This window comes from Vicugna pacos, chromosome 11 (genome assembly GCF_048564905.1).
Source record: "Vicugna pacos chromosome 11, VicPac4, whole genome shotgun sequence".
Classification (NCBI taxonomy): Eukaryota; Metazoa; Chordata; class Mammalia; order Artiodactyla; family Camelidae; genus Vicugna; species Vicugna pacos.
Genome location: NC_132997.1, coordinates 73,321,826 through 73,334,152, shown reverse-complemented (window position 1 = coordinate 73,334,152; position 12,327 = coordinate 73,321,826). Strand labels below are relative to the sequence as shown.

At 36.8% G+C, this 12,327-nt stretch overlaps 1 protein-coding gene across 14 annotated transcripts in view; it reads right to left on the bottom strand.

The window, feature by feature from the left end:
- Nucleotides 1–12,327, bottom strand: part of CC2D2B (coiled-coil and C2 domain containing 2B) — a 91,814-nt gene that overhangs the window by 43,957 nt on the left and 35,530 nt on the right. For all 14 annotated transcript variants that reach the window (XM_072971688.1, XM_072971681.1, XM_072971691.1 and 11 more), the window contains 6 exons: nucleotides 11,374–11,482; nucleotides 11,075–11,178; nucleotides 8,634–8,811; nucleotides 7,304–7,454; nucleotides 5,903–6,050; nucleotides 717–855 (listed from right to left, as the gene is read on the bottom strand). In XM_072971688.1, coding sequence (XP_072827789.1) covers nucleotides 717–855; nucleotides 5,903–6,050; nucleotides 7,304–7,454; nucleotides 8,634–8,811; nucleotides 11,075–11,178; nucleotides 11,374–11,482 — 829 coding nt within the window. The remainder of the gene's footprint in view (nucleotides 1–716; nucleotides 856–5,902; nucleotides 6,051–7,303; nucleotides 7,455–8,633; nucleotides 8,812–11,074; nucleotides 11,179–11,373; nucleotides 11,483–12,327) is intronic.

Sequence of the window (12,327 nt, the reverse complement as noted above, 5' to 3'; positions counted from 1 at the left end):
TGCATTGCTTTATTCAATAAATGCAAATGTGAGTGAGTACACGCAAGGAAACCTGCTAGTTGCCATAAGAGAGACAAAGATTCATTAGCTGTAGTTCCACAAGGAAAGATAAAACACATGAATGAATAACTAGAGTAAAAGGCAGAATGATGTTAGAGCCACAAGAGTTTATAAGAAGAAAAAAAAAGTTAACATGAGGGCTAGGGGGAGAAAAAGCATTTATCAGACTTGCAGGGTGGGTGAGACAGCTGCCTTGGGTGCCCTCCGAAGCAGAGGGAATGATATGAATAAGGTATGTTTGGAGCACACAAAGCAGTTCTGTTGGCTGTAAGGAAGAGGAGGAGAAGTGAACAAATAGTTAAGTCTTTGAGTGTGTCTATAAATCATCTTTATAATCCTCAGGATTTAATAACATGGCTGGCACTCAGTACATGGACAATGGATGTTAGCCTGGTTATTCTGCAGGATGTTCTGAGGGCTATTAAACAGTGGCAGAGTACTAGTCATCAGGCCTAAGGTAGTAATGATTTCAGTTGCTGAATTTTCTAGCTGCCTTTACAATGCTGTAAACTGGTTGAAAACTGTATTTGTCCTCAGATTTACCTTTAATGTCTCCTAGTACCTAGAAAAATATACTACAAACTGTGGAGGCATATAAGAGGGTAGAGTTTGAGAAACAGAATGTATTTACAGTACAAATATTTGCTATAACTTACCATAATAAATTCCACTAAATCAGAATATTCTGGATGATTGGGGTCAATTCTGACTTCGTTTGCCCATTCAAAAAGCTTCTGTGCATTAATAAGCCACGGAATTCCAGGAACACCTCTTGCACTTACATTCCTTAACACACTAACATATAAAGAAAAATATTTTGTGAATTTGCATATAATATGCAGGTTATATGGGGTAAAACCTACTCATTCCAGGTATTTAAAGATAAAACTTATCCATCCCCTGCATTAAGGATAAAACACAAGGGTTAGGTGTGATACCTCTCCTGGTTCTTCTCACATTCTAACCTGTATCCTAGTGTTTTGATAAATGTCTATCCCCTCCTTTAAGAGACAAGTAAGCTTCTTAAGGGTAAAATCTGTAAATATTCATCTTTACTATTTAAAGTCCACAATATAAAAATAATCTTTACGTTGTATCTTTACAGTTAAAACATAATATAGAGTATGTGATACAATTAATTAGAAGTACGTGCCAGAAGAATACCTTTATTTGGTCATGTGAGGCCATCTTTGGAAGTTAGAGAGCTTATTATAAAAGACAGGCTAGATTCATAATGCAGCCTTAGAGAACTCAACTATAGGCTAAGTGCAGAAGGAATTCAACCCTAAACAGTAAGGGTTTCTTTTCAGCCACCAATTAACCCAGTTATTTCATCTCTCTCTTTATAGATAATTTGTTTCCTCATGTGGAATTACAGCAACTTGGATAAGAAGATTTTTAAGATCCTTTCTATCAAGTACTCAAGAAAAGTTCCAGTCCATAAACTAGGATTCCAGAAATATGGTTCTGACCCAGATTCAATAATGTCAGCCCAAATATGGATACACATTTCACACTACTTTCCATTAGCATCTATTAATATTTTTATTGATGAATCTTTGGAAGATATTGCTAACAAAGCCAATGCCTGGTATGATAGGATAAAAGCAAAACTACAACTAGGTAAAGTTTGAGTATTCTTCCCTTCTTTAATTCCTATGTCTGGCCTCACATATGAACTACTTTAATGTCTTTGTCCTAAGAAATCTCTAGGGCCTAACACCCTCAACGTCATCATGTATTGAATTTTCCTTCTAATGGGAAGAATCTTAGCCCAAGTCCCTTAGAGAACAAAGGCTGAGCTACAGCTTAAATGTTCAAGAATAGATTAGGGAGAGTGAATTATCCCATTAAAGCCAAAACCAAATTGGGTCATAACTGTATTTTGAGGTAGTCTCCTGATTGCTGCCTCATAATAAACTAATAAAAACCTCAGAACAACTCCTGCCCTTGCTATAATGATTCCCCCAGATGTCCCTAAAGGTGTTTAGCTGCGGGCTATGGCAAAATTTCTCTGTCATCTCGGCCCCCTCCTTCACAACCAAATGCTAAGCAAATAATACAATTCAGTGGCATTAAGTATACTCACAGTGGTGTACAACTACCATCACTATATTTCCAGAATTTTTCCATCATTCCAAACAGAAATTCTGTCCCCATTAAATAATAACTCTCCGTTCCTCCCTCCCCTCAACTTCTGTCTCTGTCTCTATGAATTAAGCAAAAAAAAATTTAAAGTTACCAGGGGGAAAAGACAGACTGTCTACAAAACACCAACATTTAGACTGACAGCGACTTACAAACAGCAATGATGAATCCCAGAAGATAATGCAATTGTAGCTTCAAAGTGCTAAGGGAAAATAAATAACAGCCTCAAATTTTATGACCATCTAAACTATCATTTAAGAACAAGTTAAAAAAGACACCTGCACCTCAATATTCATAGCAGCACTATTTACAGTAGCCAAGACATGGAAACAGCCTAAATGTCCATCAACAGCTGACTGGATAAAGAAGCTGTGATATATTTATACAATGGAATACTATTCAGCCATAAAAACTGATAACATAACACCATTTGCAGCAACATGGATGTCCCTGGAGAATGTCATTCTAAGTGAAGTAAGCCAGAAAGAGAAAGAAAAATACCATATGAGATCGTTCATATGTGGAATCTAAAAAAATTAATTAATAAATAAATACAAAACAGAAAAACAGACTCATAGACATAGAATACAAACTTGTGGTTGCCAAGAAGGAGGGGGGTGGGAAGGGACAGTCTGGGATTTCAAAATGTAGAATAGATAAACAAGATTATACTGTACAGCACAGGGAAATATATACAAGATCTTGTGGTAGCTCACAGAGGAAAACAATGTGACAATGAATATATGTATGTTCATGTATAACTGAAAAATTGTGCTCTACACTGGAATTTGACACAATCTTGTAAAATGACTATAACCCAATAAAAAAAAGTTAAAAAATAATAAAGTTAAAAAAGAAAAAAAAAGAATGAGGAAAAATTATGTTTTCAGATATACAAAGACTAAACATGTTTGTTTCAAAACTGTGTTAAACAAATACTCCACACAAGAATAACTGAGATTTGAGGGGTGTGCTTAATGTGGTATTAAACCATTCTAAGATTTTTGGTTCACTGCTTTATCTCTAGCTCTGTCAGCAGTTGTGAATAAATGAGTGGATGAGTGCCTGAATTGGTGAATAAACAAATTCTTTACGATCTCCTCTGGTTCCATGCTCTGACTCTCAGAAGTCAGTCTTGCCTTCTGGAGCACACATCCCAGTCGCTGGGCTCCCACAACTATAGGGCTGTGGAGGAGAGTTCTATTATTTCCCTCTCCGATCTCAGAGGCCCCAGCTGTGAAGCTTTACTTCTAATTAACTTCAGAAAGGGCTCTGAACTTTGAAAACCTCTCCTGCAATTCACTCCCTATTGAAACCTGTCATCTGTCCCAATCTTGCACAGAATTGCTTTCCATCTTTTGTAAACTTGAGTTCCCAAGTAACTGGAATGGTTAAGTGCAGCATCGCAGAAGCTATGAGAGAAGAGACTTCAAGAAGCAAAATGATGAGGACAGGCCAATGAATGTGGCCAGAAAGGCCTCGGTAGCTTTCAGGAATAACTGAGTGGGGTTAGGGAGGAAATGTGTGAATAAAAAGTGGAGGCAATGTGTGCAGACCAGCATATGAGGACCTGGACAGGAAAAACAAACAGAGGTTTCAGGGTTTAATCAAATGTTTGGATTTTTCTTTGTGTTAAAGCCCAGAAGGATTCTTGGATATAAAATATGTAGAGCATAGGGAGATGGAAAAGTTGAAGACAATGTAAGAAAAGGAAATAAATATGTCAGCAGAATCCTAAAAGGGACCAAGGAAAGTTCCAAATTATTTGTATAACAGTTAGCTTTAGAGTGAGAACAAACATCTGACTCCTATAAAAAGGCAAAGAATAGTATGAGGCAAGGATTAAAAACAGCTGCAATTGGGACCATGCTAGGGAAAGACTAAGAAACAAAAGAAAATAATGATTCAGCGTATTAAAAGCTTATTCACTAGCTCCAAAATGAATTACCTTTATTAATTGTCCATTTTTCTCCTAAAAAGCCTTCCTCCAGGTCTCTTAAGAAGATGACATCATATATTTAACAAAACAAGGACATCCATCAAAATTATTCTCTGTCTGCAGAGTGATTTCTGTCTCATTCTCTGCTTTGAAATTTCTTCTTCTCTAGAACCACAGCTACTCACTTGTGTTCTAGTTCATCATCTCCCTGACTCTGAAGGATCTCATACTCTTTCTAATATATTCTGGCTCTTTTCCCATGGATTTCATCACTTCTTTTTAGAACATAAGAGTTGCTCCAATTTTTAAGAAATCCATACTTTGATTCTGTTCTCTCTCTTATTTTCAGTCTTTTTTCTTTCAAACTTCTTGATAAGTAAACTACAACCACTACCTCAGTTTCCTCAACATCAATTGTTGAGTACCACTGACATTTGGTTTAGGACTTCTTTTCTAGTTTCTGTAAAATTCTTTCTTATTTACCAAGAAAAGCACTGATGAACTTTCACTACGACACTGGCTATATGCCACTGGTTTTATAGACAGTGTTCTCATTGTTATTTTAAAAATAGTCTCTAATCTCAGTTTTCATTTCCTGTTTAATCCAAGTTATTTATAGCAATGTTTTTTTTAATATTAGTTTATTTTAATTTCAAAACAGACTTTATTTTTTTAGAGCAGTTTTAGGTTCACAGCAAAATTAATCATAAAATAGTTTCTACAAGCCTCCCTACTCCTCACACATGCACAGCCTCACTATCAACATCCTGCATTTATTTATCATGTTTGTTGCAATAAGAGTTGCATCTGTTACAATCCATGAACCTGTGTTGACCCATCACTATCACTCAAAGTCCATGGTTTGCATTAGGGTTTACTCTTGCTGACTTACATTACGTGGGTTTTGGCAAATATGTGATGACATGTATCCACAATTACAGTATCACACAGAGTATTTTCACTGTCCTAAAAATCCTGTGTGCCCTGCAATTCATCCTTCTCTCTTAACCCCTGGCAACCACTGACATTTTTACTCTCTCCATAGTTCTACCTTTCCCATAATGCCATACAGTTGGATATAGCCATGTTTTTTAAAAGTATGTGTTTAGATGGGGAGGGGAAAGGCTATCTTTTTGTTATCATCATTCATTAATTGTTAAATGATGAAATCTATTTGGACCTTTATATTTATCATTTCACTCAAACATGGCACAATATAAAAACCAGCATTATCATCATTTTTATAGAATTTTACTGTATTTCTAGTAATCCTGTTTGTGGGCATGGTCTAGAAAATACCAATTCCTCTAAGAAGTCCTGGGACTTGGATTAAATTTCTATGTCCAACAATTTCTTCCAGCAAATTGATAACACATAAATGATTCTTTCATAATCCAGAGTGACTTGGAGATACAAAGTCCCCAGAAATAAAATCCTTGGGAGTCTTGGCTTTTGCCCACAATGTGAGGGCTATGGAACTGCCTCTCTCATCATCCATGTGACTCTAATCCTAAGCACCAAAGAGATGCATTCTCTTACGTATAAAGAAACTTATTGCCTTTATTCGTAATTTTATAACTTTTATTATAAATAAAATATATAATATATTATATATGTATGAGCACAAATAAAAAATAAAGCAACGTCCAAGTAAGTTAAACCATTTGTCCTGTTCTTAGAGTTTTCCCTTTTGTAGGTTTTGTGTGATGCTTTGCTGAGGACCGGCATTGTTTTTCAAGCATGAACGTTCATTACCTGCAGTAAGCAGAGCTTGATGACTGTGACACAGGTGTGAGAGAAATGCCATTTTCATCCAAGGCCCACGATAGACAATAGCTTAGTTTTCCTGATGTCAAAAGACAAAGTTCTTCTGTTCCATTCCCCTCAAGAAGAAAGGGCACATCTGTATAAAAGGCATAAAAAGCATGCATTTTTGAGCGCATTGTAGTGTTTTTTCCTAACTTTTACTTGTGCAACCCCAGGAACACAGATTATGCTGACCCCAGGCTCTAATCTTGGAGCTCTCCCTTGCCTCCCATCTAAGATTCTTCAAGGCAGACTGCTTCAAACAGACTACCAAAGAGAGAGGAAAAGATTTATCTGAACACATAGAGACGAACATCTGTATTTTCCTCTTCTTTTGACTAGTAGCTTTTAAACCATTCTTTCTGGGAGTGGCTTCCAGCAAGAAAAAAACACTGGCAGCAGAAAAAGAGCTGCTCTGTGTCTCCTCTCTCTACATTCTTGAGTTTTCTCCCTCATTTCATTTTCTTTCTCAGTCTCCAGACAGCTTAACAATACTGCATGGACCTTCTGCCAAGTTCTTTGTGCTCCCTAAATTTTTCCCTGTGAGTCTTTTCTCCTGGATCCCCACAACCAATGATTGTCTTCACCTGGACTCCATCTAAGCGGACTATATTCCTCCCTCATTTTCTGTCCTTCCTCCCAGTTTTTTTGCCTACTTATTTTCTTCTCTCTCCTCCTTGTTCACTCATTCATACTTTTTCACCAGATGGACACAGCAATTGCAAAACCCCTAGGAAGGTGAAAGAGAAGGGAGCTGGGAGAAGGAGAGGAATGACAGTGTTCGGTCAGACATGCTGACTTATATTTAATTGCATGAGGAGTAAAATCAATTGAAAACCAGAAATTGGCACAACACTGTAAACTGACTATACTTCAATAAAAATATATCAAATAGTAAAAAAAAAAAGAAAAGAAAAACAAATAAATAAAAACATCCCTTCTTCTTTCCTCCCCTTTTCTCTCTTCCTTTGTCTTTCCTACTCTTCCCCCTCCCCTATGCAGCTGAAAGATGAGTCAGCATGTCCCAGAGCACCTTCAGGCTCTACTAAAGGAGAGGCAGAGGCAAAGCAGTTCACCCACTCAGGAGCAGAGCTCACACTCCAGAAAGCATAGTGCTCTTGTCTCAGATGACCTCAAAAAAGCACAGGGACTAATTCCAAATTTTAGATTTCCCAAAGATCTGATTCAAGACAGTTTTTAAAAGTTAGTTTAATGTCTGGAAGGAGAATTTAATTCATTTCTAACCTAATACCATAACTATAGGATTCTTTACTCATATAAACAAGGGTCATTTAGGGAATGGAACTCATGAAGGAAATAGTGGGGAAGAAATACTTTTAATGAACTTACTGCTTCCTACTTCTCCATATGCAGGTATGACCAGCTCATCAGAGCTAAACTCTACATATTCCAAAACACTTTTGCTTTTCAGCTCTGTGTTGTTAAGTAAAGGTAAATATAGTTTTGCTAGTAAGGTTGTCCTTTTACTTTTTTCATAAACCTAAATGTAAAAGAAACAGTTGATAACTCACTGAAAGTACAACGTAGAAAAAATGAGGAAAGAATAAAGAAGAATGGTGAGAAGTAAATTAGAAATGTAGATTAGAATCTGTTGATCTAAGGCATATAGCTTTATTTTGCAATTTTTGCAGCTGCTAATGGTACAATTTATCCCTAGATAGGATTCCTTTCTTTCCCTGACTCTTAGTTTGTTAGGATTATGTGCTAATTGATGAGATGGTAAAGGATTCAAAATATGTATTTATTTTGGGAAGGGGGCAGATTTTTAAACTTCAAGTGGTTGCATTATTATATCAAAATTTATTTTAGGTACAGTAATAGGAAAGTACACTCAGTATATTTTTAAATAGGAATTTCAACAGAGGTACATTTTAAGATAGTAACTTGACAGCACAGATGAACAGAATGAATACAGCCTTTGATCAGGGATAGCTCAAAATTATCTTAGGCACTGTAACAATAACTTTGACTTAGATTTGTAATAATAATCTCCTCCTTACTCCTCAAACTCCACCCCACACTCACGTACACAAATCTTTATTCTCTCCTAACTTTTCCTTCAGGTCTAGATGCAAGTTTAACCCTTATATTAGTCACCAAGACTTCTTGTCTAGACTCCTTTATTGTCTCTGATTTTTCTCCATCATCCTATTTTCTTTTTCTGTTTGTGCAGGAATTCTTACGGTGGGGTCTCTGGGCAGGGATCAGGGGTCTGGAGTATGTGTCTTCTTTCACCAGATTCTTTAAGTGATCCAAAATTTTAAAACAGATGAACAAACATATCAAAAGACTGAAATCACCCCAAGTCAGGGAGGGGGCAGTTTGGAGAAATCAACACTCACAATGGCTATAAAACTCATACTTCAAACAACCATCTTCCATCTCACTAATAAATGAATAATAATGCTGTACTTCTAAGGTTGGTAAGAATTTCAGCAGGAAAGAATAGAAATATTTAGAACAAATCAAATAATTTTGTAGTTATAACATAAAAGACTATTGATGAATTATAAATATGTTTTAAATATCTTATTTACCCATATAGATTAGTCATCTCTTAATATAAAAGAAATCACTTATCACATATAATAAATAGTATCTGACAAGAAATTTAAAATGACATATGACATAAGATACAAAATTAAATGACAGTGCATACCTCCAAGCAAATTGTTTCAGGCCAATATATTAACTGAATATTGAAAATTTGCTGAAACATGACTTTAAAATCAAACTGTAGGGGAGATACTGAAGTGCAAGAAACCTGTTTATTGTTGTACAGTATTTTAATAAAATATTTAAGCTTCTGAATTTTGGCTCTCCTCTTTTGTTCATGCCTAAAAGTTAAACAAACTTTTAATGAATCCATGAAAAGCAAACCAGATATAAAATGTTATTCTTTTCAAAAGGTACCTCAACGTATTAAAACATGATCAATTTAGAGGACAAATGCCATTGTTAAGCCAAATATCATTCTCTATATGTGGATAAAAGCCACTCTTACTCAGTCAAATGTTATTTTAAAAAGATACTTACTCAAAAATAGAAAAAGGACTAAAATCAGGGTAGTACAAATCATTCAGTTATTGATTTTACTAAATTATAACTTAAAGAGACTATAGCACTTACCCACTATAAGATGTCTTATGAGAGGAGAAAACTGAGGGACTTAGGAACGGGGGTGGGAGAGTCTGAATCAAGAATTCAAAAATATTTTCACACACACACACACACACCATGTAAAACAGTAACTTCAAGGAGGTGGCTCTAAGTCAACAGGCTTGCTGTGTCCTCTTAAAGGTCTCTGTGAATCCCTTTGGGCTTTAGGTTGTAAAGCCTCTTTCTCCAGGATGTTCTTTCTCTGAACCCAAAGATCAGACAGGCAAACTAGTGAGGTTACTTTCCTGGAGCATCTATGAAAACACTTCAAAAATGGATCCATTCAATGATATGAAACTCCTAAACAGAGTCTTCCATCCATTCATTCATTCGTTCACTCAGCCAACATTTATTGAATGTCTTCTCAGCGGCAAGACAACTGACCTAATGATGTTTAAGACTTGATCCTTGATCCTCTTTTTCAGAGGGTAGAAGACTGGTTGGACGATAAGCCCTAGGTTGAAACGTAAAACCCCCTTCCTATCTCCACCCTAATGACACTATGGGCCCCGTATCTCCCTGCCCCCCGTAACTGCCCATCTTCTCTCTTATCTTCTGAGAAGGTTAGGGGACAAAAGATTACATATTCTTTTATCTCCCTCTTAGCTATTTTTGACGTTCCTCTCAAGTACCTTTGAACAAATAGTTTAGTAAAATTTGTCCTTTACGTTGCCCTCTGAAAGTAGTCTAAATAATGAGCTTATGAACTGATTATGCAGATTTGTTAATTCAGGATTATATTTATCTTCATGAAACTTTGCCTTTTTCTTCTCCTGTAAACTCTTTTTAATTTTTCTTTAATACCTGTACTCCTTTCATCTCTATCCTTGATAACAGTGTATTATTCTTTTCTGGAGAATCAATTCTTACTCCACAGGACATTTTAAATGGATAATGACAGCCATGCCACATGATAGCAATAACTTTGAAAAGATATAAAGCATCATATTTCGCCTTGACTTTCATTAAGTTCTAGCCTAGGATTTCCAACACAAATATCTTCCTCCTCTTTACTTCCAACTTCCGTCTGATGGCTCCTGTTCTCTTATCCTCATTTAGACAGTCCTTTTGTATGTGTGTCTTGCATAATAAATTATCTCGGGCCCTTTTTGGAAGTAGATGCAGAACAGAGAAAACACTGCTTCACTGCTGTACTGCTCTTGTCAGAGAGAAGGTCATGATAGTTGTGCCTTTGTCTCTGCTACTCTTTGTGTTCATTTAAAACTTTAAGCTCCTATTTATTCATTTAGTGAACACAAGTATTTGTTACGCACCACTATCTTCCAGCACTGCTAAATGATGCCCATTCACAGACTCCAAGACAAACTGGTATGGAGTGTCCCATGGGACAGAGACGCTGAAAGCTGTGCCTAGTTCAGGGCTCCAAGTTGCCATATCCTCCCTAAGGCGGATGAGATCCAAAGGCCCAGAGGTGGGAGGGGTGGGGATCGGCATGATGCCTGTTTACACATGGACGTCCTAGGAGCAGGGGGAAAACCTTAAAGCTCAAGGAAGAACTCACAGCTGGGAAGGAAAGAAGTTTGTACTGTCAAAGTAGGAAATTCCCCAGAGGGTCCTTTCTATGAAAGCACGAGGGTCCTCCTTTAACAAGCAAGGGCGACCACATAATCTCATTTTTTTACAGTGGCTTTATATCCCACCATCTATACCTCAACAAAAATTACTACCGGAGCAAAACAAAAACCAGTCATCAAACCAAACTGATTTGTGTCCCACCTCAGTCATGAATTTCAAGTGTGACCACCATCCTTAAGATGAGGATAATACCATAGGGCTACGGTGGCAATTAAATGTGCAAATGTATTTTTTAAACTTAGCAAAGTGCCTGGCATATACTCACTCAAGAAATCTAACATTATTAAAAACAACACAACTACTAGACAATATATATTAATGAAATAATCCTGTAAAAATGCTTACAGTGAACACCTGGATAAGTCTGTTAATTCTGCTGTGAAAGAAAGTTGTGGCTTTATTCTTTCAATATCCATTTCATCAAATTCTGAAGCTAAATAAGAAGAGCTCTGGAAACAAAAATAAATATATAATTTACAAGGTAAGTTCATTGCTTAGGACAATTATTCTTAACAATTAAACTTTTATTTCTTATATTTTTCATTTTGTTGGGTGACTGTTACAAATACCAAGATTCCCTATTTTGCCAATTAAATATTATAACTAGTTAGGATGAGTTGAATGTTATTTTGCAATATAAATACCTCCTGTTTCTCCCCATTCTTAAATGCTTTTCCTTCAGTTTTCTTCTTAGTCTCAGGCATTTTTGACAGTTCTTCCTGTTTTTGTTCACCACATTTATTCACTTTCATCCTAATTAATAATAGAATTATTTAAAGCAGAAATAATGCAATTATTTGAGAGTTGTTAGTGATCTTGCCAATACTCACACACACACACAATCTCTTAACAACAAAAATTTTACAGTCTAAGGAAATTGTCAGTATGATAACGACTTCTACTGCTACCACCACTGACTACTACTACCACCACCACCACCACTAACTACTGCTGCTGCTGCTACCACCACTACTACTACTGCTGCTACGGTTAGCGTCACTAACGACTACTACTGCCACTACTGCCACCAGCTAACCCTTCTATCTTCCATGATTCTGCTACTTCATTCTGCCACCATCACTTCATAAAACCTGCTCTAGTTTCTCGATCAGTAACCTCCATGTGAGGAAGTCCAATGAACACTTTTAGTCCTAGACTTAACGGATTTTTTAGAAGCATTAAACACTGTTAACCACTCCCTCCTAGTTAAAATACTCCCCTTTCTTTGTCGCTGTGGCAAAACAGTCTTGCTGGCGTTTCTCTGCCCCTCCTCTGCCAAGCCATCCAAAGCAGCTTCTCAAGACTTAGCTCCCGGCGCTCTCCTCACCTCCCGCTCCACCCTCCCCCTACGCAGTTCAATGCACTGGTGCAGCTTCAGTTACTGTTACTCTGCCACAGAATTCCACATTTTTCTTTCTAGCACAAACCATACATCGAGCTGCCCATTCATTCCTTTTTTAGGGATATCTCAAAGACTTACAAATTCAGTATACCCAAAACAAAACACAGGAAGAAAAGACAATCTGAGCTTCGTGTCTAGGTCCCAGGTCTTCCTGTTGTAAGTACTGTCTTTCCCGTAGGCCTGGCTACAAGTTTAT